The sequence below is a fragment of the Amblyraja radiata genome, chromosome 9 (assembly GCF_010909765.2).
Source record: "Amblyraja radiata isolate CabotCenter1 chromosome 9, sAmbRad1.1.pri, whole genome shotgun sequence".
NCBI classification, from domain to species: Eukaryota; Metazoa; Chordata; class Chondrichthyes; order Rajiformes; family Rajidae; genus Amblyraja; species Amblyraja radiata.
Genome location: NC_045964.1, coordinates 58,123,234 through 58,147,423, shown reverse-complemented (window position 1 = coordinate 58,147,423; position 24,190 = coordinate 58,123,234). Strand labels below are relative to the sequence as shown.

General features: G+C 47.4%; 1 protein-coding gene across 1 annotated transcript in view; it reads right to left on the bottom strand.

The window, feature by feature from the left end:
• The window catches only part of ttc7b (tetratricopeptide repeat domain 7B), a 300,474-nt gene that overhangs the window by 114,274 nt on the left and 162,010 nt on the right, over positions 1-24,190 (bottom strand). The window contains exons 16-17 of the mRNA XM_033027545.1: positions 18,726-18,842; positions 16,379-16,476 (exon numbers count right to left, since the gene is read on the bottom strand). Coding sequence (XP_032883436.1) covers positions 16,379-16,476; positions 18,726-18,842 — 215 coding nt within the window. The remainder of the gene's footprint in view (positions 1-16,378; positions 16,477-18,725; positions 18,843-24,190) is intronic.

The following is a 24,190-nucleotide window of genomic DNA, read 5'->3' as shown; positions in this document are numbered from 1 at the left end:
GGCAAAAAACCTCATGGGAATAAAAACTTTCGGCCTCATGAGTGCAGGCCCCAGGACGAGCAAACCCCAAAAATACAATACCCAAGCGGCAGCACCCCATCGCGTCCACCAGTCGACGTCTACCATATGGGACTGGTGAAAGCTCGGGGACCGCATTTTTTTTAATGCCCGGGAGTCTTTTAGACCACGGCCCAGAGCAGGACCCCATGGAAAATGCTCCACCCCCCAACATCACCGCCACGTCAGACAACGCGCCAGACTCGCTGGTCTGGGAAGAGACAGAAGAAATGCCCATATCCATGGAGGTAGGTGGGTCTGGTGCCTACAAGAATATGTAAAATAAGGAATCTAATTTCAAAGGATACTTTATGGCAAGCATTGGCCTCAAATATGCTTACTATTCAGTACCCATTCAAAAGGATCTACGCAGATACCTAAAATTTACCTGGATGGGGCAACTATGACAGTTAAAGCATTACCCCATGGGGTAACGTCAGCTCAAGGTTATTCATCAAGATACTAAAACCAGCCCTGGCAAAACTAATAAGAAGACCATGGAATTGGCTATGTCAGCTGTTTTTCAGCTACAAAACAGTTTTCGAAACCCTGGGGTTTGTTTTACATCCAGATAAATCAAAGTTGAAGCCTTCCACTATCATGGACTACTTAGACTTCACAATTAATTCAGTCCATATGACTGTAACTTTGCCAAAAGACAAAACGGTTGAATTGGCACAATTATGCCACAATTTAATGGTCAACGAGCAACCAACTATTCGACAAGTAGCAAGAGGAATTTGGAAAATGGTAGCAGCATTCCTGGCTACACAACTCGGACCATTGCATTATAAAATCTACAAAGAGCAAAGGTACAGGCATTAAAATATCATGCAGGTCATTATGATCGGGTCATGAAATTACCCACTGAAACTATATCAAAACAGTTGGCATAGTTTCAGCCCTATCATTATCTAACAGGTGGTAGATGGACTAACCTAAAGTCATCATTACTACTTACACGGGGCATTAATTATTTAGCGATGTTGGGTGCCTTTTATGGATTAAAAGCATATACATCAAATATGCATCACTGCATGTACGGTTACAAATGGATAATACTACGGTGGTGGCCTACATTAACCATATGGGAGGCATAAAACTGTTATCATGCGACAAATTGGTCAACACAATTTGGCAATGGTGTGTCAAAAAGACATATTTGGCTGTCAGCAACTTACCTATCAGGTAAGCTAAATACAGTGGCAGACACCAGGTCACGCAAATTCAATGACAACATCGAATTGATGTAAAACCCAAAGTATTTGCAAAAATTATCAAGCTATATGGCACGCCAGATATCGATTTATTTGCATCAAGGCTAAATCACCAGATACCTATGCATGTCGCTTGGGAACCAGACCCAGAGGCAGCAGCGGTAGTAGATGCCTTCACGCTGGATTGGGGAAATTCCTTCTTCTATGTTTTCCCTCCCTTCTGCCTCATCAGTCAGGTACTACAAAAAATACAGATGGACTCTGCATCAGGGTTTGATAGTACCCGACTGGCCTACACAGCCATGGTTCCCAGCACTGCATGACATGTTTGTTGAAACACCATGTCAGCATCCCTTTCGAACATCCACTAAGAAGCAGTACTTAACCAGCATCAGAAATGCGAGAAGTACTGCCAGGAAACAAGGACCACGTACACAACAGCAACAGTCACCAAGGCACTGGAGTTCCTGGCCTACCTACACCACAAAGAGGAATCAGCTACAGTGCCGTCAACACAGCAAGGAGTGCCATGTCTGCTTATTTGAAACCAGCACCAGGACAACAGCCGATGGGATCCCATCCACTGGTGGTCAAATTAATGAAGGGCATCTATAACATCAAACCCCTAGACCAAGGTATACCCATTTATGGGATGTCAGTGTGGTCCTGACGTACCTCAGGGGATGGCCACCAGCCAGATCCCTCAGCCTCAAACAAACTACCTTGAAAACGCTCATGTTGATGGCACTTGTATCCACTCAGAGGGTCCAGTCACTACATCGATTGCGACTGGACAACATGGTGACCACCCCAGACCAGATCTCGTTCATCATCCAGGGTCTGGTAGAACAGAGCAGGCCAGGTATAGCCAATCCAGTTGTGGTGTTCCGGGCTTACCCGCCAGAGCCGCGGTTGTGTGTCATGACCTATCTACTATATTATATAGACACAACCTATAACATCAGAGGGAGTGAAAAAGCCTTATGGGTCAGCCACAAAAAACCTCATGGCCGGGTAACGAGCCAAACCATTGCAAGATGGCTCAAGCAGGTACTAAAGGCTGCCGGAATAGACTAACTTTTTTCAAATCTCATTCCACCAGGGCAGCGCCTACATCAACGGCCGAAAGAATGGACGTACCGGTTGACCATATTCTGACGACAGCAGAATGGTCGAGGGAAACGACATTCAAATTTTTTTACAATAAGCCGTTGACAAAACCTGACTTGTTTGCAGAAAATTTTTACAAACTGCAAATATTTAATTTAAGCCCGGGGGAGCAATTTAATTTGTTATTGTTACTAAAAACCATTTTTGTTTCTCGAAAAACAGATTCATTGGTTGGTTACGATAACACACTTCCTCCCTTAAGAACTTCGGCAGTGAGTGAAATAAAACTGTTACACGGTTTGAAATCACAGAGCTTTGAAGTCTTCACGTAGTCACTCACGTGACTCCGAAGTAAAATAGTAAGATTAAACGAGAACTTACCAGTTTGAAGTTTGATCTGTATTTTATGAGGAGTTACGATGAGGGATTATGTGCCCTCCGCTCCCACCCTCATAATATAGGTCAAACTGATAACTGATGTCTCCTTTTCTTTACTATGTTTACTTCAATAACTGTGTCTATCTGTGATTCCACACCGCTGCTTGGAAGTATGCCGCGCATGCGCGCTGAGCGGGTTCTTCACGTAATCCCTCATCGTAACTCCTCATAAAATACAGATCAAACTTCAAACTGGTAAGTTCTCGTTTAATCTTACTATTTTAGGGCCCCTGCTTTTCTCACTGTACTTACTTCCTCTGGGTTCCATTCTTAGAAAGCATGGCATCTCTTTTCATTGTTATGCTGATGATAGCCAACTATATATGCCGCTGAGGAAGGAAGATGCATTCTCTGTCAAATCACTTCTGTTATGTCTTGATGACATTAAATCCTGGATGGCCCTAAACTTTCTAGGATTTAATGAAAAGAAGACAGGTGATATTGTTTGGTCCCAATGGCTGCCGTGAACCTTCCCCTGTTGACTTGGGTCTCCTGGCACGGTATGTGAAGCCAACAGTTTTGAACCTGGGTTTTAAGATGGACAGTGATTTTAAATTAGATCATCAAATAGGCGCGGTAGTAAAGTCCAGCTTCTTTCATTTAAGGCAGCTGGCAAAGGTGAAGCCCATTCTTGAGCGGCAGCATTTTGAAACAGTAATCCATGCCTTCATCACGTCTAGGCTGGATTACTGCAACGCACTCTATTTTGGAGTTGCTCGATCTTCCCTGGCTCGTCTCCAGTTGGTTCAAAATGCTGGAACTCGAAAGAGGGAGCACATAACGCCAATTCTGGCCTCCCTCCACTGGCTCCCGGTGTACTTTCGAGTTCATTTTAAGACTCTTTTATTTGTTTTTAAATCTTTAAATGGCCTCGCCCCGCCTTACCTCTCTGAGCTGCTTCATCCCTACGCTCCTGCCCGGTGCCTCAGGTCAGCTGATCAGCTGCTCCTGGAGGTACCGAGGTCTAAGCGGCTCAGAGGGGATAGAGCCTTCTCTGTTGCTGCTCCGGCGTTATGGAACACTCTGCCGTTGCACATCAGACAGGCCCCCTCACTGTCCATCTTCAAAACCAATCTTAAAACCCATTTCTATTCCTTGGCTTTTGACCCTGCATGAGACTTTGCTCCTGTTTTAGTGTTTTTAATGTTTTTTTAATTGTTTTTACTCTCTCTTTTAATGTTTTTATTGTCGTGTAATAATTTTTTGTCCATGATTAGCCATTTACAGCACTTTGTTGCAACAGTGGTTGTTTTTAAAGTGCTCTATAAATAAAGTTATTATTATTATATTAACAGATAGTTTTGTGATGTATCTGAGGCATCATATTTAACTGACTAAAAATGACTCCCTGTAGACTAGCCTGCTTGGCGAGATTAATTCTTCAGCCGATAGAACGGTGAACTGCGCTATTGATCGAGATCTCAGAGCGATAGAGTTATGAGTCATGCAAATTAAACAGACTTGAGGTTTGGATGGGTAACGGAGAGGCAAAGAGCAAAGCGTTTGCGTGCGGACGAACCGATAGCGGAACACCAGCCTCTGAGCACGAGGGAGGGGTGTGGGGGGGGGCAGCAGAGAGGGAGGTGGAGGAGGGGGGGGGGGGGGGGGTAGACAAGCTGTACCGCAACACAAGACTGGGGTAGATGGGACTTTGGGCGGGCGAGTTGGGCCGAAGGGCCTGTTTCCACACTGTATTACTCTATGATTCTATGACAAGACGGACAAGAGGAGCTGCTTTAATGGACTCGGGGCATATCTCGTGCATTCAGAACAAGTGGCAGTTGCGAGAATGGTGAGGGAGAGCGAGGATGGGTGGTGGGGGACAGTGGGCGTGGGGGGGGGGGGGGAGGGGGAACCAGCAACAGCCCCGGCTTGTAGCACTAGACCGTGCCACTGCTGTTGGAGACTCTGCGTTCACAATCGGAGGTGGCGAGTGACGCGAATGAGTGGGGCCGAACTCTTACTCACAAACTGAAGGAAGGGGGTAAAAAAACAGGATAGTAAGCACCTGGAGGTTTGCCTTCAGGCAGCAAAGCAAACCAGCAAATAAGCGCCGCATCACGACTGCTTAGAAGCATTGAAAGATGCAGCCTGGAAACAGGCCCTTCAGCCCGCCGAGTCCACACCGACCATCCAGCACCCGTTCACACAGGGTCTATGTTATCCCACTTCCACATCCGCTCCCTTACAAACTTAGGATGGGAGGGAATCTTATTGAAACATAAAAGATTATTAAGGGTTTGGACACGCTGGAGGCAGGAATCATGTTCCCGATGTTGGGGGAGTCCAGAACCAGGGGCCACAGTTTAAGGATAAGGGATAAGCCATTTAGAAAGGAGATGAGGATAAACCTTTTCTCACAGAGAGCTGTGAGTCTGTGGAATTCTCTGCCTCAGAGGGCGGTGCAGGCCGGTTCTCTGGATACTTTCAAGATAGAGCTGGATAGGGCTCTTAAAGATCACGTAATCAGGGGATATGGGGAGAAGGCAGGAACGGGGTACTGATTGGGGATGATCAGCCATGATCACATTGAATGGCGGTGCTGGCTCGAAGGGTCGAATGACCTACTCCTGCACCTATTGTCTATATCCATTTTCCTACCTAACAGCCTGCCTCTTAAATGCCACTATCGAACCTGCCTCCACCGCCATCCCTAGAAATGCATCCCAGGCACCCTATGTATGAAGTGTATAAAAACTTGCCTCTAACATCTCCTTTATACCTTGCCCCTCTCATCTTAAAGTTATGCTTTCTAGTCTTTGACATTTTCACCTTAGGAAAAGGGTTCAGACTGCCTATCACTTCTGTGCCACTGGTCATTGTATTTATTCCTGTTGGTCACCCCTCAGTCGATTTATTTTTCCAAGTGGTCACAGGAGCGGAAGGCAACCTCATCTCCATTACACAGCTACATCTCTTCACCAGATAAAAGCTGTCCAGGGTCTGAGCTCCCCAGAGGAGCATGGGTGAAGTTCAACAGACTTGGTACTGGAGTTGGGTGTTTCAATGCCAGCGTGTGGAGATGGGGGCTCCGCCAGAGCCCAGCCTGTGAATGCGGAGCAGAACAATAGGCAGCCAACCATGTCATCTCTGGGTGCCCGCTCTACCACCCACCAAATGGAGCTCAGGGCCTGGCAGACATTGACGCCAACATAGACAACAACCTGGCTGCTCAACACCCGGCTTGAGATCTAACTATTCCTTTGGTTTATGATTCATTCTCAAGAAGAAGAAGAAGACCCCTCCGTCTCAAGAGAAAACAATAGACAATAGACAATAGGTGCAGGAGTAGGCCATTCAGCCCTTCGAGCCAACACCGCCATTCAATGTGATCATGGCTGATCATCCCCAATCACTACCCCGTTCCTGCCTTCTCCCCATATCCCCTATCTTTAAGAGCCCTATCTAGCTCTCTCTTAAAAGTATCCAGAGAACAATCCAAAATTAAAATTTCTTTATTTATATAGCACATTTTTAGTCAACTTGCATTGACCCCAAAGTGCTTCACATAATTACATCCACACACACAGGCAAAGGTGGGTGAAGTGTCTTGCCCAAGGACACACACAGGCAAAGGTGGGTGAAGTGTCTTGCCCAAGGACACAACGACAGTATGCACTCCAAGCGGGATTCGAACCAGCTACCTTCCGGTTGCCAGCCGAACACTTAGCCCATTGTGCCATCTGTCGTCCAAGCTAAGTCCAACCTTGTAAGGAACATCCTCTAATTCAGGCATCTTTCTGGCAGACCTCTCCAAGGCCTTTACATCCTTCCTGAAATAGAGTGACCAGAACGGCACGCAATACTCCAAGTGCAGCCTCACCCGAGTCTTATAGCGAGAGAGAGATAGTCACAAAATGCTGGTAGTCAAAAATGATGGTGAAACTCAGCGGGTGAGGCAGCATCTATGGAGCGAAGGAATAGGTGACATTTAGGAATAGGTGAAGGGTCTCGACTCGAAATGTCACCTATTCCTTCGCTCCATAGATGCTGCCTCACCCGCTGTGCTTCTCCAGCATTTTTGTCTACCTTCGATTTTTCCAGCATCTGCAGTTCTTTCTTAAACACAAAATGCTGGAGTAACTCAGCGGGTCAGGCAGCATCGCTGGAGAGAAGGAATAGATGACATAGAAACATAGAAAATAGGTGCAGGAGGAGGCCATTCGGCCCTTCGAGCCAGCACCGCCATTCATTGTGATCATGGCTGATCGTCCCCAATCAATAACCCGTGCCTGCCTTCTCCCCATATCCCTTGATTCCACTAGCCCCGAGAGCTCTATCTAACTCTCTCTCTTAAATCCATCCAGCGACTTGGCCTCCACTGCCCTCTGTGGTTGGGAATTCCACAAATTTACAACTCCCTGGGTGAAAAAGTTTTTTCTCACCTCAGTATTAAATGACCTCCCCTTTATTTGAAGACTGTGGCCCCTGGTTCTGGACTCGCCCAACATTGGGACCATTTTTCCTGCATCTAGCTTGTCCGTTTTGGGATGTTGGGACGTTTCGGATCGGACTGAAGAAGGGTGCCGACCCGAAACGTCACCTATTCCCTTTTTTCCCAGAGATGCTGCCTGACCCGCTGAGTTACTCCAGCATTTTATGTGTCTGTCAAAATCTTGTCGAGCTGTATGATTTAGAACTGGGTTAAAAAAGTGCAGCAAAATCGTAAATAAGTGGCGTCTGTGGAAAGCATTTAACGCAGTATGGTGTGAAGGTGGAAGGGTGGGTAACAGGTTGGGTGCTGCAGTGGTAGAAATACTTGAGGTGACGACAGCTGGTAAAGCTGACTGCCCGCACCTTACATTTCCATCACAGCTATTCATCTTGCCAAGCAGCAACTAATTTCCTCCTCGTTTCAATATTTTAAAATTAATATCCAAAGCTAAAATTAAATTTCCATTCACGCACATCGAGACTTTCATCCTGACTTGTTTGCAAGTTAATCTTGCAGAATCCTGGAGAGATGCCAATCGCAAAGATGATGGATGAACAAAGCTTAAGACTGGCTGAAGGGCCTGTCCCACTTACGCGATTTTTTTTGGCGACTGCCGGCACCCGTCATAGTCGCAAGCAGGCGTAAGTGGGACAGGCCCGTTAGGTATAATATTGTCACGTGTTCCGAGGGACAGTAAAAGGCTCCCCAAACAGATCAGATCATGTCACACATATACAGGGCGGCACAGCGGGTCGAGCCATTGCCACACAGTGCCAGAGACCCAGGTTTGATCCTCATCCCCAGTTGCTGTCTGTGTGGAGTTTGCACGTTCTCCCTGTGACCGCGTGGGGTTTCTTCCGGGTGCTCCAGCGGCGACCAGAGAAAGGCACGACTCTTTGGGCGACCACTCACGACCGTACAGGCGTCACGCGTCGACATGTCGTGGGGTGACGCCTGTACGGTCGTGAGTAGTCGCGGCGAAACCTTCGGCGACCTGCTGCGACTGTGACGGGTGCAGCCAAATCGCCCCCAAAAAATTGCGTAAATGGGACAAGACTCTTTTGACTTCAGCTATCCCAGGGTAATCGGTGCCTCTACAGATGGACCTCCAGACTGACCCGGGCAGTCCGAAGGCCAACAATCTCCGCCTCACACCTCACGTGGAAATTTTATAGAGGTGCATAAAATCATGAGAGGAATAGATTGGGTAGATGCACAGAGTCTCTTGCCCAGAGTAGGGGAATCGATGACCAGAGGACAGAGGTTTAAGCTGAAGGGAAAAAGATTTAATAGGAGTCTGAGGGGTAACTTTTTCACACAAAAGGTGGTGGGTGTATGGAACAAGCTGCCAGAGGAGGTAGATGAGGCTGGGCCTATCCCAACGTTTAAGAAACATTTATACAGGTACATAGATAGGACAGGTTTGGAGGGATATGGACTATATGCAGGCAAGTGGGACTAGTGTAGCTGGGACGAAGTTGGCCGGTGTGGGCAAGTTGGGCCGAAGGGCCTGTTTCCATGCTGTATCACTCTATGACTAACTCAGATGAATGGATCGAGCATATTGCAGCCAAACATGTTGATCCTACAGGGTTGGATGGGTGCCATGTTGTAAGGTGAACACAAAGGACATTCAAAGGGATAGACACTTTTTAATTGCAGTTTTACTCAATTAAGTTTGGCATGGGCATGGTTGGGCTGAGGGACTGCTTCTGTGCTACATGACTCCATGACTGAGCAATCCCTATTTTGTCTGAAGAAGGGTTTCGACCCGAAACGTTGCCTATTTCCTTCGCTCCATAGATGCTGCCTCACCCGCTGAGTTTCTCCAGCGATTTTGTCTACCTTCGATTTTTTTTCAATGACTTGCATCAATACGAACAAAAGAATGAATTCTAAATGCATCACTAACAATGCGCAAAAAGTGCTGAAGCCACCTGTTTAACCTGGAGGTCACACTTTTATTTGTCAGTGTGGACCCGGCTGCCTGCTGTAATAGGGTCATAGATGTGACCCAGCGCGGAAACAGGCCCTTCGGCCCAACTTGCCCATGCTGACCAACATGTCTGATCTACACTTCACTCATCTACACCAGTCCCACCTGGTTGTGTTTGGCCCTCTAAACCTTTCCCATCCACGTATGTACCTGTCTAAATGCCTATTAAATGCTGCTTTTGTACCTGCCACAACTGCCTTAAGGCCGGCACGGTGGCGCAGCGGTAGAGTTGCTGCCTCACAGCGCCAATGACACGGGTTCGATCCCCGACTACGGGTGCCGACTATACGGAGTTTGTACGTTCTCCCCGTGACCTGCGTGGGTTTTCTCCGAGATCTTCGGTTTCCTCCCACACTCCAAGGACGTACAGGTTTGTAGGTTAATTGGCTTGGTATTAATGTAAATTGTCCCTAGTGGGTGTGGGATAGTGTTAATGTGTGGGGATCGCTGGTCGGTGCGGACTCGGTGGGCCAAAGAGTCAGTTTCCGCCCTGTATCTCTGGACAAGATTAGACTAAACTAAACGAACCTCCTCTGGAAGCTCGTTCCATACACCCACCACTCTTCTGGGTGAGAAAGTTTCCCCTCGGGATCCTATTAAATGTGTCCGCTCTCACAAACCTCTGCTTCTTGACTCCATGACTCTGGGTAAAAGACTCTGCAGTCTTTTATTTCTATTTGTGCCTCTGCTATTTGCAGAATCATTTGCATAGTTGCATGTAAACAAACACTTGCCGCAGCAAGTTAAAAACGATAGCATATCCAACCTTAATTACAGTGCACGTCTGAGAACTCCCACAAAGCAACCCACTGGAAACGACAAGTATTGAAAAAAATAAATAAATAAATAAATCTACTTTTGCTGGAAATCTGAAGAAGAAAATAGAAAATGTAGGAATCACTCAGCAGGTCAGGCAGCACCTGCGGAAAGAGAAACAGTGTTAACTTGTCAGAAACGCAAACTCCTGGTTCTCTCTCCACAGACGCTGCCCGAACTGCGGAATATTTCCAACAGTTTCTAGTTATATTGCATTGGAAACCTTTGTCCCTGAACCATCTTGATCCTTAGAACATAGAACAGTACGGGTACAGGCCCTTCGGCCCACAATATCCCTGCTGAACGTGCCAAGATAGACTAATCACATCTGCCTGTACTTGATCCATATCCCTCCACTCCCTGCATATCTATGTCCAATCTAAATGCCTCTGAAACACCAGTTATATCCGCCTCCTCCACCACCACCACCACTGGCAGTGTGTTCCAGGCACCCACCACGCTCTGCGTAAAAAAAAAAACTTGCCCAGAACATCTCCCTCATATTGCCCCTCTCACCTTTAACCTCTGCCCTCTAGCCTTTGACATGTCCATCGTGGGGAAAGGGTTCCGACTGTCCACCCTATCTGTGCCTCACATAATTTTATATACACTTCTATCAGGTCTCCCCTCAACCTCTGACGTTCCAGAGAAAACAATCCAAGTTGCTCCAGCCTCTCGGATTGTTTTCTCCATGTTCTCTTTACACCGACTGCATGTATTTACAAATGAGTACGTACAGAACGCAGAGAGATGTGGGTGTGCAGGCACATAGTTCCCTCAAAGTGATGTTTCATATAGAAAGGGTGGTAGCCTAGTTAGTTTAGTTTAGAGATACAGAATCGGCCTCCACCGCCCTCTGAGGAAGCCAGTGGAGGCACTGTGAAGAATAGCCACTGGGGAAAAGGGAAGAAAAGATAACTGTCCTGCAGCATGTCTGGGGGACTTGGATAGGGGATGTTTCATGTTGGGACCCTTCTTCAGAAACCCACCTAATGTTTTCACACAAAGGGTAGTGGGTGTATGGAGCGAGCTGCCGGAGGAGGTAGTTGAGGCAGGTTAACCATATAACCATATAACAACCATATAACAATTACAGCACGGAAACAGGCCATCTCGACCCTTCTAGTCCGTGCCGAACACATAATCTCCCCTAGTCCCATATACCTGCGCTCAGACCATAACCCTCCATTCCTTTCCCATCCATATAACTATCCAATTTATTTTTAAATTATAAAAACGAACCTGCCTCCACCACCTTCACTGGAAGCTCATTCCACACAGCTACCACTCTCTGAGTAAAGAAGTTCCCCCTCATGTTACCCCTAAACTTCAGTCTCTTAATTCTCAAGTCATGTCCCCTTGTTTGAATCTTCCCTACTCTTAGTGGGAAAAGCTTTTCCACGTCAACTCTGTCTATCCCTCTCATCATTTAAAAAACCTCTATCAAGTCCCCCCTTAACCTTCTGCGCTCCAAAGAATAAAGCCCTAACTTGTTCAACCTTTCTCTGTAACTTAGTTGCTGAAACCCAGGCAACATTCTAGTAAATCTCCTCTGTACTCTCTCTATTTTGTTGACATCCTTCCTATAATTAGGCGACCAAAATTGTACACCATACTCCAGAATTGGCCTCACCAATGCCTTGTATAATTTTAACATTACATCCCAACTTCTATACTCAATGCTCTGATTTATAAAGGCCAGCACACCAAAAGCTTTCTTTACCACCCTATCTACATGAGATTCCACTTTCAGGGAACTGTGCACAGTTATTCCCAGATCCCTCTGTTCACCTACATTCTTCAATTCCCTACCATTTACCATGTACGTCCTATTTTGATTTGTCCTGCCAAGATGTAGCACCTCACACTTATCAGCATTAAACTCCATCTGCCATCTTTCAGCCCACTCTTCCAACTGGCATAAATCTCTCTGTAGATTTGATCGGTTCTATCGTAATGTTTAAGAAACATTCAGACAGGTACATAGATAGGACGGGTTTAGAGGGAAATGGACCAAACGCGGGCATGTGGGACGAGTGTAGATGGAACATGTTGGCAGGTGTGGGCAAGTTGGGCCGAAGGGCCTGTTACCACGTTGTATGACCCGAAACGTCACCTCTCGAAGTCTTCCACAGATGGTGTCTGACCCGCTGAGTTACTCCAGCACTTTGAGTCATATTTGTTGACAGAATTCAGTGGCTCTCCGCTGATTCTTGCAGTCTCTTCTGACTGAGAATCCCAACACCTGCCATCAGATGAGGGGTAACGTTTCGGGTCGAGATGCTTCTTCATTCTGAAGAAGGGACTCCACCCGAAACGTCACCTATGCTTTCTCTCCAAACATGCTGCCTGACCCGCTGAGTTCCTCCAGCATTTTGTGTGCACCTTCGGAGTAAACCAGCATCTGCAGTTCCTTCCTGCACATCAGATGGGAGGTTGCTTGTCCACTTATGTCAGTCAGCAGGCGGGGTCAAGGAAAGAGCGTTCAGGTCGCGGCCCTGTTTCCACCACCACGCACAAGAAGTGACAGGACAGACACCTTTGCTTGCAGATGTCGAGATGTGTGTTCGTTCAGTTCTGGCTGAACAACTTCTAATCTTGTGTGTGGACTCAACAAGAAGAAGTCAGCGGACAAGACGCCTTCATCAATGGCAGACCACCTCGCGATCGGTACATCACTGCTGGGTTTAATTGTTATAAAGACCAATAAACAATGGACAATAGGTGCAGGAGTAGGCCATTCGGCCCTTCGAGCCAGCACCACTATTCAATGTGATCATGCCTGATCATCCCCAATCAGTACCCCGTTCCTGCCTTCTCCCCATATCCCCTGACTCCGCTGTCTTTAAGAGCCCTATCTAGCTCTCTCTTGAAAGTATCCAGAGAACCGGCCTCCACCGCCCTCTGAGGCTGAGAATTCCCACAGACTCACAACCCTCTGTGTGAAAAAGTGTTTCCTCGTCACCGTTCTGGGTATTGGCTGGGTAAACAGCAGCACCCTCAGGTCGCATCCTTCCAACCGCAGATACAATATATTATGCTCACTCACGACAACAGACCCACGGACACAGGCACCTCCGTGGTAACTAACATCACAATACAACCGCCTGTCTCATTGAAGTCCGACTGCAGTCTTCCACCTGTCGGGCCTTCGTGGATCATTAGTTTTTCCCAGGTTTTGCTCTGTTGTTGCTTATGTCAGACTCAGGAATTAATAAGCAGGACTGATTTATGCAGGCATTATGCAAGCAATGAAATTAAACTCAAATCCATTTGTTGGCACAGTCCTGCCTTTCAAGTAGGTCGATAGCTTGAGGGAAGATAGACACAAAGTGCTGGAGTAACTCAGCTGGTCGGGCAGCATCTCTGGAGATAAAGGATGGGTGACGGTTCGGGTCGGGACACTTCTTCAGACATAGAAACATAGGGAAATAGCTGCGGGAGTAGGCCATTCGGCCCTTCGAGCCAGCACCGCCATTCAATATGATCATGGCTGATCATCTAAAATCAGTACCCCGGTCCTGGTTTTCCTTCCATATCCCTTGATTCCGGTAGCCCTAAGAGGTAAACCTAATTCTCTCTTAAAAACATCCAGTTAATTGGCCTCCACTGCCTTCTGTGGCAGAGAATTCCACAGATTCACAACTCTCTGTGTGAATTTTTTTTCCCTCATCTCAGTCCTAATTGGCCTACCCCTTATTCTTAAACTGTGACCCCTGGTTCTGGACTCCCCCAACATCGGGAACATTTTTCCTGCATTTAGGCTGTCCAATCCTTTTAAGAATTTTATATTTTTCTATAAGATCCCCCCTTTTCCGAAAATTCCAGTGAATACAAGCCCAGTAGACCCATTCTTTCATCACCGGGAATTAACCTGGTGAACCTACGCTGCACTCCCTCAATGGCAATAATGTCCTTCTTCCCGACCCGAAACCTCACGCGTCCTTTCTCTGAGTTACTCCAGCATTTTGTGTCTATCTTTGGTGTAAGGCAGCATCTGTAGTTGCTTACTGCAGGTAGATTGAGAGGATGTCTGAAGCAGTCTCCCACACAGCAGGGCTGACGGTTGGGTTCAGAAATGACAAAGTCTTCTGGCCGGGCAATGAATCACTCTCTGGCTGCCTGGCGTACAGCCAGTTAGAATGAGCCGGTGGTGAAACACACGGCATCACCAATCTTCTGGAGGAAGGCACAAAATGCCAGAGTAACTCAGCGGGACAGGCAGCATCTCTTGAGGGAAGGAATGGGTGACGTTTCGGGTCGAGACCCTCCTTCGGAATGACGCCAGCAGAGTGGGCGGCCAATTAACCTACAAACCTGTATGTCTTTGGAGTGTGGGAGGAAACCGGAGATCCCGGAGAAAACCCACGCAAGCAAGTCACAGGGAGAACGTACAATCCCCATACAGACAGCACCCTCGGTCAGGATCGAACCCGGGTCTCTGGCGCTGAAAGCGCTGTAAGGCAGCAACTCTACCGCTGCCACCCTTTCACTTAATTAACAGGGTTTAATAGCTGGCACCCAGGTTTGGTCAATCAGTGCGAGATGAAAAGGGGGGGGGGGCAGAGGAATGCAGTGCCAGGATAAGGTGGCGGGAGGAGTCTCATGTGAAGTACGAAAAATTGGACTCGTGCCATGTTAGTTTGAGAGATACAGCGTGGAAACAAGCCCTTCAGCCCACCAAGTCCACGCCGACCATCGATCACCCATTCACACTCGTTCAATGTCATCCTACTTTCACATCCACTCCCCCCCTACACACTAGGGGCAACTTACACAGGGCCAATTAGCCTACAAACCCCACACATCTTTGGTGTAGCACCCGGAGGAAACCCACGCAGCCACAGGGGGAACGTGCAAACTCCGCACAGACAGCACCCTTAAGGGCCTGTCCCACTTGGCGATTTTTTCGGCGACTGTCGGCATCATTGACTGACGTATCAGGTCACCGAAAAATCCGTGGGGTGATGCGGCGTATGACGCGGTGTGATAACGTATGACGCGGCGGTGACGCCGGCAATATCGCCAAGTGGGACAGGCCCTTTAGTCTGAATTCTACCCGGGATTCTGAAGCAGTGCGGCAGCAGCTCTACCCAATGCGCCATTTTTAATTGCCGTTTAATTCCATTACAGTTGGCATGGATAAATTGGGCTGAAGGGTCTACTTCCGTGCTATATGACTCGATGACGAAACAATTCCCAAATTTCCACCACTTCTTAAAGGATAAAAGATATATATTTTTAAATGCATCACAATCAGTGCACATGCTACTTGAAGTGCTGAGGCCACCTGTTTAACTTGGAGGTCACACTATGTTGTGGCTTACTGAGGGGAACCTGTGGCCTGTTTATTTGTCAGGGTTGCCTGCTGTAATAGGATCATAGAGTGATACAGCGTGGAAACAGGCCCTTCGGCCCAGCTTGCCCACCCCGGCCAATGTACCCCATCTACCCTAGTACCACCTGCCTGCATTTGGCCCATCTCCCTCCAAACCTATCCTATCCATGTACCTGTCTAAATGTTCCTTAAAAGTTTTGATAGTACCAGCCTCAACCACCTCCTCTGGCAGCTCGCTCCATGCACCCACCACGTTTTGTGTTAAAAGGTTGCCCCTCAGGTTCCTGTTAAATCTTTCCCAACAAACCTATATCCTCTGGTTCTCGATTCTCCTACTCTGGGCAAGGGACTCTGTGCGTTTATCCGATCTATTCCTCTCATGATTGTTTTGCAAGGCTATAAGATCAGACCTCATCCTCCTGCGCTCCAAGGAATAGAGTCCCAGCCTGCTCAACCCGTTACCGCAACCGACTGCAGAGGGGGCAGTAGAGAATGTAGACACATAGAAACATAGAAAATAGGTGCAGGAGTAGGCCATTCGGCCCTTCGAGCCTGCACCGCCATTCAATATGATCATGGCTGATCATCCAACTCAGTATCCTGTACCTGCCTTCTCTCCATACCCCCTGATCCCTTTAGCCACAAGGGCCACATCTAACTCCCTCTTAAATATAGCCAATGAACTGGCCTCAACTACTTTCTGTGGCAGACAATTCCACAGATTCACAGACACAAAATTCTGGAGTCACTCAGCGGGTGAGGTCTCGACCCGAAACGTCGCCAATTCTTTCTCTCCATAGATGCTGCCTCACCCGCTGAGTTTCTCCACCATTTTGTGTCTACCTTTGATTTTAGCGGCATCAGCAGTTCTTTCTTAATCATCTTGAGCAGTAGAGAAGGTTGGGGTGAACGTTCCTGTGAGTGACCTGCTCGCGTGGCTCAGGCAGAAGGGGAGTGGAGGTGCTGTTTACCTGTCTCGGGATCGCTGAAGTCAGGCAGTGTGATGGTGTTCAGGTTCCGCCTGTCCGCAATGACTCTGTCCAGCAGACTACTCCCTCTCCCGGAGTCACTGAAACACATTTTACAATCAATCTCAACACAAGATTCAGATTTAGACAATAGACAATAGGTGCAGGAGTAGGCCATTCAGCCCTTCGAACCAGCATCGCCATTCAATGTGATCATGGCTGATCATCCCCAATCAGTACCCCGTTCCTGCCTTCTCCCCATATCCCCTGACTCCGCTATCCTTAAGAGCCCTATCTAGCTCTCTCTTGAAAGTTTCCAGAGAACCGGCCTCCACCGCCCTCTGAGGCAGAGAATTCCACAGACTCACCACTCTCTGTGAGAAAAAGTGTTTCCTCGTCTCCGTTCTAAATGGCTTACCCCTTATTCTTAAACTGTGTGGCCCCTGGTTCTGGACTCCCCCAACATAGGGAACATGTTTCCTGCCTCTAGCGTGTCCAAACCTTTAATGTTTCAATAAGATGAAACATATTTAGAATATATTAAGAATAATTATATTTATTAAGAAGAAGAAGAATTAATAAGATATATTTAGAATATATTTAGAGACATATTAAGAAGAAATATATTTACCAATCACAGAAAAAGTCAACGACACAGCATGCAGCACAGAAGCAAGCCCTTCAGCACACAATGTCCGTGTGCTTAACATGACGCCAAGTTAAGCTAGCATCCTCTGCCTGGTCCAGTAATGTATCTGCCTCCACCACCACCTCTGGCAGTGTTTTCCTAGCACCCACCAGTCTGTGTGTAAAAAACCTGCCCCACTCATCTCCTGTAAACTTTGCCCATTTCACATCAAAGCTGTGAACTCTAGTCTTTGGAAACACTGTTCTTGCATTAGTATTTTGTAGAAAGAAGGAACTGCGGGTGCTGGTTTACAAAAAAAAATAACACAAAGTGCTGGAGTAACTCGTGGGTCAGGCAGCATCTCTGGAAGACATAGACAGGTGACGTTTCGGGTCGGGACATCAAGAGATCTATTGCCTGCAGCTGTAAGTTAGTGTCTGTAGCCTGTAGCTACCTCCTGTTGCCTGCAACTTCCACCCTCTCACTCACAGCCGATGGTCCATCTTATTGTAAACGACAAACTTAGGGGATTGGACAGACAGGCCGGATGCAGGAAAAATGGGGGCAGTCCAGAACCAGGGGTTACAGTTTAAGAATGAGGGGTAAGTCATTTAGGACTGAGATGAGGAATAACTTTTTCACCCAGAGAGTTTCGAATCTGTGGAATTCTCTGCCACAGAAGGCAGTGGAGGCCAATTCACTGGATGTTTTCAAGAGAGAGTTAAGGGTCTGTCCCACTTTCACGACCTAATTCACGACAACATGACATACAGTGACAGTTACGAATGACTCAGAAAACACTAAACATTAATAATAATAAAACATTAATGATAAAACACCATTGAACCTTATTTAATTATTTTATAGCATCGATACGGAGGTTGCAATCTTAATCTCGTTGTTCTCGTACAATGACAATAAAGATATATAATAATTATTATTATTCTGTTAATCCGCAAGATCAAAGGAATGAGAAAGGAAAAGGGTACAGAGAAGATTTACGAGGATGTTGCCAGGACCAGAGGGTGTGAGCTTTAGGCAGAGGTTGAGTTGGCTGGGACTCTATTCCCTGGAGCACAAGAGGATGAGGTGTATAAGAGGTGTATATAGAGGTGTATAAGATCATGAGAGGAATAGATCAGGTAGACGCAGAGTCTCTTGCCCAGAGTAGGAGAATCGAGGACCAGAGGACATAGGTTCATGGAGAAGGGGAAAAGATTTAATAGGAATCTGAGGGGTAACCTTTTCACACAAAGGGTGGTGGGTGTATGGAACGAGCTGCCGGAGGAGTTAGTTGAGGCTGGGACTATCCCAACGTTTAAGGAGCAGTTCTACAGGCACATGGATAGTGTGTGAGAAAGAACTGCAGATGCTGGATAAAATCGAAGGTAGACACAAAATGCTGGAGCAACTCAGCGGGTGAGGCAGCATCTATGGCGAGAAGGAATGGGTGACGTTTCGGGTCGAGTCCCATTCCTTCTCTCCATAGACGCTGCCTCACCCGCTGAGTTACTCCAGCATTTTGTGTCGACCAGGCACACGGATAGGACAGGTTTGGAGGAATACGGACCAAAAGGCGGGCAGGTGGGACTAGTGTAGATGGGACATTGTTGGCCGGTGTGGGCAAGTTGGGCCGAAGGGCCTGTTTCCATGCTGCATCACTCTGTGACTCTAGGAGGTGTGTGCTCGGAGGTGAGAGCGGGGCCGGCAGTGTTTCTGTACCTGGGGTTGGTGAGCTTGAAGCATGATTTCCAGATCTGCAGCATGTGTTTGCAGGTGACCAAGGCTTCGTCAGGGCCCCTGCACACCGATTCCAGCTTCACTTTGGTGAACAGCAATCTAGCAAGAAAGAATACGGCATGAATTTCCAGAGAGTTTTACAAAACACAGAGAATCTTAGTTTAGTGAATGTTGATTACTGATATGTCCGAGACACTACATTTTGAAAAGATTTGGCTTGTTTTGGCTGAAAAAGTAAACCAATTTTTCAAAACATTGTCTCCTTTCACTGAATTTCTGCGACAACAGAATGGTTGAACACAAATTTAAAACCGATGCTAGGGATGGCTGAGCGAGGGAGGGAAGGATAGTGGGGCATATCTCCATCTTCTTTTTTCTAATTTCTCTTCTTTCCTCTCGCACTTTTTTGGTAGTTTAGGGGTCTTTTCTTTTCTTTTTTTTCATTTTTCTTCTTTTTCTTCATTCTTTCCTTTTTTCTCTTTTTTTTGTTTCATGTATTAATGTTTAAAATGAAACTGTACGAAAATTGTATAACTGTTGATTGCTTTATTCTTGTACAATTGCTTCTAATAAAATAAATTTAAAAACACACATAAAAACTATTGAAATAAATTAATAATAAAAAAAAACCCAAAAAACATCTTAATTTAGTTCAACTGATAGTTTAGTTCATAGACACGGCGCAGAAACAGGCCCATCTTTGGGAAGCGGGAGGAAGTCCCGGAGCACCCGGAGGAAACCCACGTGGGCACAGAAGGCGTACGTGCAAACTCCACACGCAGGCAGCACCCGAGGTCAGAAGTACACTGGGTGTCGCCATCAGCAGTGGCTGCCTCGCCAACAGTCAGTCTGTCCTTTCTTCTTCTTTTGTTATTTTTATTATGCGTTGAAAGTACGTTTTAGCGTTCCTTGGTTTGTTTTATGTGGGGGTGGGTTGGAGGAAACTTTTTATTCTAATTTCTTACCTCGACGGAGATAGGATTTTTTTCCGTATCGTGTCTCCGTCCCCACTGCGGCCTAACACCGTGGAGTTGGCGGCCTTTTCTGGAGACTGACGGGCGCTCCAAGCCGCGGGAGCCTGCGGGAATTTTAACATCGCGGAGCTTGCGATCTCTTTGCCGGCGATCGATGCTCCAAGCATGGGGGCCTGTGGGACTTTAACATCGTGAAGCCCGTGTTCTCTGGTAAGAGGAGGCCGCTCCATGCCAAGTTCCAATCGCCCCGACGCGGGAGTTTTGATCACCCCGACGGCGGATGGTTTTCGATCGTCGGCTGCGGGGGTTTGATCGTCCCGACTGCGGATGTTTTGACTGCCCCGACCGCGGGAGAACAAAGAGGAAGAAGTGGGAATGTGGAATCCACTGTGATGGATGATTCTGTTAACTTTTATGTGGTCGTGTGTCTTGTTGCTTTTCACTTAGTATGGCTGTATGGTATCTCAAATTTCACTGTACCTTAATTGGTACATGTGACAATATCATAATCATAATTAGCCAAGTATATTTTGCAACATACGAGGGATTTCATTTGCCATACAGACATACCATTAAAAAGCAACAAAACACACAAAGTACATTTTAACATAAACATCCACCACCGTGACTCCTCCACATTCCTCACTGTGATGGAAGGAGAAAAAAAGTTCAATCTCTTCCCTTCTTTGTTCTCCCGTGGTCGAGGGCCTCAAGCATTCCGTTGTCGGGGCGATCTTGGCTCCCATAGTCGGCGGTCGGGCCCTCAACGTCGGGGAGATCAAGCTCCTGCATCGGGGGGGAATCTCAGCTCCCCCTGCGCCGAACGATCTGACCCCGGGTCGGGGCTGGTCAAACCTTCTGCGTCATTTGGAGCTTCCCGACATTGGTCTCTACCCGAGACTGCGAGCTCCTCGATGGTGAAATCCGCAGGCTGCGGTTGAAGCGTCGATCCCAGGCAAGGGATCACAGGCTCCAATGGCAAGTCCACGTCCCCGCGGTGGGGCTCAAAGTCAGTCCCAAGCAAGGCCTCCAGCTCCACGATGTTAGGCCGCAGAGCGACCGGAGATACGACCCGGAAAACAATCGCAAGGTAAGAGATTGAAAAAAAGTTTCCCCCGACCCCCTCCCCCACATAAAACAAACCAGAGAACATTAACACAAACTTTAAAAACACACTAAAAATAACAAAACAAAGACAGACAGACTGACGTTGAACTTTGACCTTGAACCGTGTGAGGCAGTAACTCTACCAGCTGCACCACTGTGCCCCCAGGGTGCAGCAGTTAACACAGCAGCAGGCTAATCTAACTTATTTTCAGGAAATATAAATGAGGGACAGTCCAAAGTTTCTGTTGCATCAGTTGCTGTGGTGATTGTCGTTCCTGAGTCAAAAGGTTAAAAGTTGAACGCACACCACAGGCGACATTGGAATGTCTGTTATTTGCAACCGGCTCCAGAAGATTTCTCATCTTTCATTCCTCTCTTCAAAATGCAAAGTAACGGAGATTCAAGACAAGATACAATGCAGCAGTGTATACAGAGTGAAGCCAAATAAAATTACAACAACAGCATTGTCAGCGCTTTACTTCAGGGCCGAGAAGAATCAACCCAAAACATGAAGCCAAATGAAGAACTACACAAGTAGATCACTGTGCTGTAAAGAACTGTAGATGCTGGTTTAATTCGAAGATAGACACAAAATGCTGGTGTAACTCAGCGAGACAGGCAGCATCTCTGGAGAGAAGGGATGGGTGACGTTTCGATTGGAAGGGTCTCGACCTGAAACGTCACCCATTTCTCCTCTCCAGAGATGCTGCCCGTCCCGCTGAGTAACTCCAGCATTTTGTGTCTATCTTAGAAGTAGAACACTGTTTCATTGCCCAGGGCAGCACGGTGGCGCAGCGGTAGAGTTGCTGCCTCACAGCGCCAGCGGCCCAGGTTCTATCCTAACTGTGGGTGCTGTCTGTACGGAGTGTGCATGTTCTCCCTGTGGCCGTGTGGCTTTTCATCTGGCTTCTCTGGTTTCCTTCCGCATCTCAAAGACACGAAGGTTTGTAGGTTGTTCAAGAAGGAACTGCAGATGCTGGAAGATCGAAGGTACACAAAAGGCTGGAGAAACTCAGCGGGTACAACAGCATCTATGGAGGTTTGTAGGTTAATTGGCCGTCTCTGTAAAATTGTCCCCGAGTACGTAGGAAGTGAATGCGAAATTGGGATAACACGGAACTAGTGCGAATGGGCCATCGATGGTTGGTGTGCACTCGTGGGATGAAGGACCTGTTTCCATGCTGTATCTACCAATCAATTCAATCAATAGCGGTTAGACACAACATGCTGGAGTAACTCAGCGGGACAGGCAGCATCTATGGAGAGAAGGAATGGGTGCGTTTCGGGGTCGAGACCCTTCAGACAATTGCAGTGATAGAAAACATAGCAAAATAGGTGCAGGAGGAGGCCATTCGGCCCTTTGAGCCAGCACCGCCATTCAATATGATCATGGCTGTTGTTTAAGAAAGAACTGCAGATGCTGGAAAAATCGAAGGTAGACAAAAATGCTGGAGAAACTCAGCGGGTGAGGCAGCATCTATGGAGCGAAGGAATAGGTGACGTTTCGGGTCGCGACCCGCTGAGTTTCTCCAGCATTTTTGTCTACCTACAATATGATCATGGCTGATCATCTAAAATCCGTACCCCATTCCTGCTTTTCCCTCGTATCCCTTGATTCTGTTATCCCGATGAGCTAAATCTAACGCTCTCTCGAAAACATCCAGTGAATTGGCCTCCACTGCCTTCTGTGGCGGAGAATTTGACAGATTCACAACTCTCTGGGTGAAAAAGCTTTCCTCATCCCAGTCCAAAACGGCCGACCCCATGTGTTATGCTAGACGTGGGCAGGTGGGACTAGGTTAGATGGGGCATCTCGGTGGGCACGAGCCAGTTGGGCTGAGCGCCGTATGACTTTATGACTCTGTCTAGTCACAGCTGAAGTGGCAACGACACTTCAAACAGCTGGCGGCTGTAACAGCAGAGCTGCAATTGTTGAGTCAACATCCTGCAGCAGCGTTAACATTAGGTGAGATTCTTCCTGGAGGTGATGGAGCTCCCAGCATGGGTCTGATGTAAAGTATGGGGCGGTGAGGGTGAAGGCAGGGGAAAGCCTCAGCCTGTGAGGTAAACATGCATTTAATGCGGTGGTAAGCCCTGTCTTCGATTCACTCTCGCAGTGACAAGTTAATTATGCGCGGCTGCAGTATTTTAAGTAACTATAATTACACGAGTTAAAACTTGGGGGAAAAAAAAGATCTTTGAGATTAGCAGCCGAGTTTTTGCAGGTTGGCGCGCCACAGTGTAGATGTGGCAGAGCTGCTGCCTCAGAGCGCCAGAGACCCAGGTTCGATCCTGACCACGGGTGCTGCCTGTACTGAGTTTGTACCTTCTCCCTGTGACTGCCGTGGGTTTTCTCCAGGTGCTCTGGTTTGCTCCCACCCTCGAAAGATGAACAGGTTTGGAGGTTAATTGGCTTTGGTAAAGTGTACATGATCCATAGTGTGCAGGATAGTACTAGTATATGGTGGATCGCTGGTGGGCCGAAGGGCCTGTCTCCGCACTGTATCTCGAAAGTCCAAAGGGTGACATTAGGAGTGATTAAAGGTTTAGTCAAAGAGGTCTGTTACCTAATGTTTTGGGGAGGTGCAGAGACAGTGGTGATGGATGCAGCGGATTTAAATACACTGCCTTACGCAACTTTCAAGGCAGCTGCAGGACATCTCGGAGAGCATGTCCTGCAGCTATGTTTGACATTGTTGCACTCTTGACTCCCGTGGAATGCTCTTCATCACCGCGTATGCAATGTCACAGTGCTGTTCATTCATTGTGCTAGGGATCAGCTACTCACATGGGAACCATTTGGAGTACTGTGAGCATATTTGGGCCCCATATCTGAGGAAGGATGTGCTGGCTCTGGAGAGGGTCCAGACGAGGTTTACAAGAACCATCCCAGGAATGAGTGGGTTAACATATGATGAGCATTTGACGACACTGGGCCTGTACTGGCTGGAGTTTAGAAGGATGAGGGGGTAACCTCATTGAAAGTTACCGAATAGTGAAAGGCCTGGGTAGAGTGGATGTTTTTCCACTAGTGGGAGAGTCCAGGACCAGAGGTCATACCCTCAGGATTAAAGGACGTTCTTTTAGGAAGGAGATGAGGAGGGATTTCGTTAGTCAGAGGGTGGTGAATCTGTGGAATTCTTTGCCACAGAAGGCTGTGGAGGCCAAGTCAGTGGATATTTTTAAGGAAGAGATCGATAGATTCTTGATTAGTACGGGTGTCAGAGGTTATGGGGAGAAGGCAGGAGAATGGGGTTAGGAGGGAGAGATAGATCAGCCATGATTGAATGGCGGCCCCAAAGCAGAAGTGTCCACGTCGCGGGGCTGGAAACTGGAAGTATCCTGAGCTAATTCTACTACCACCAT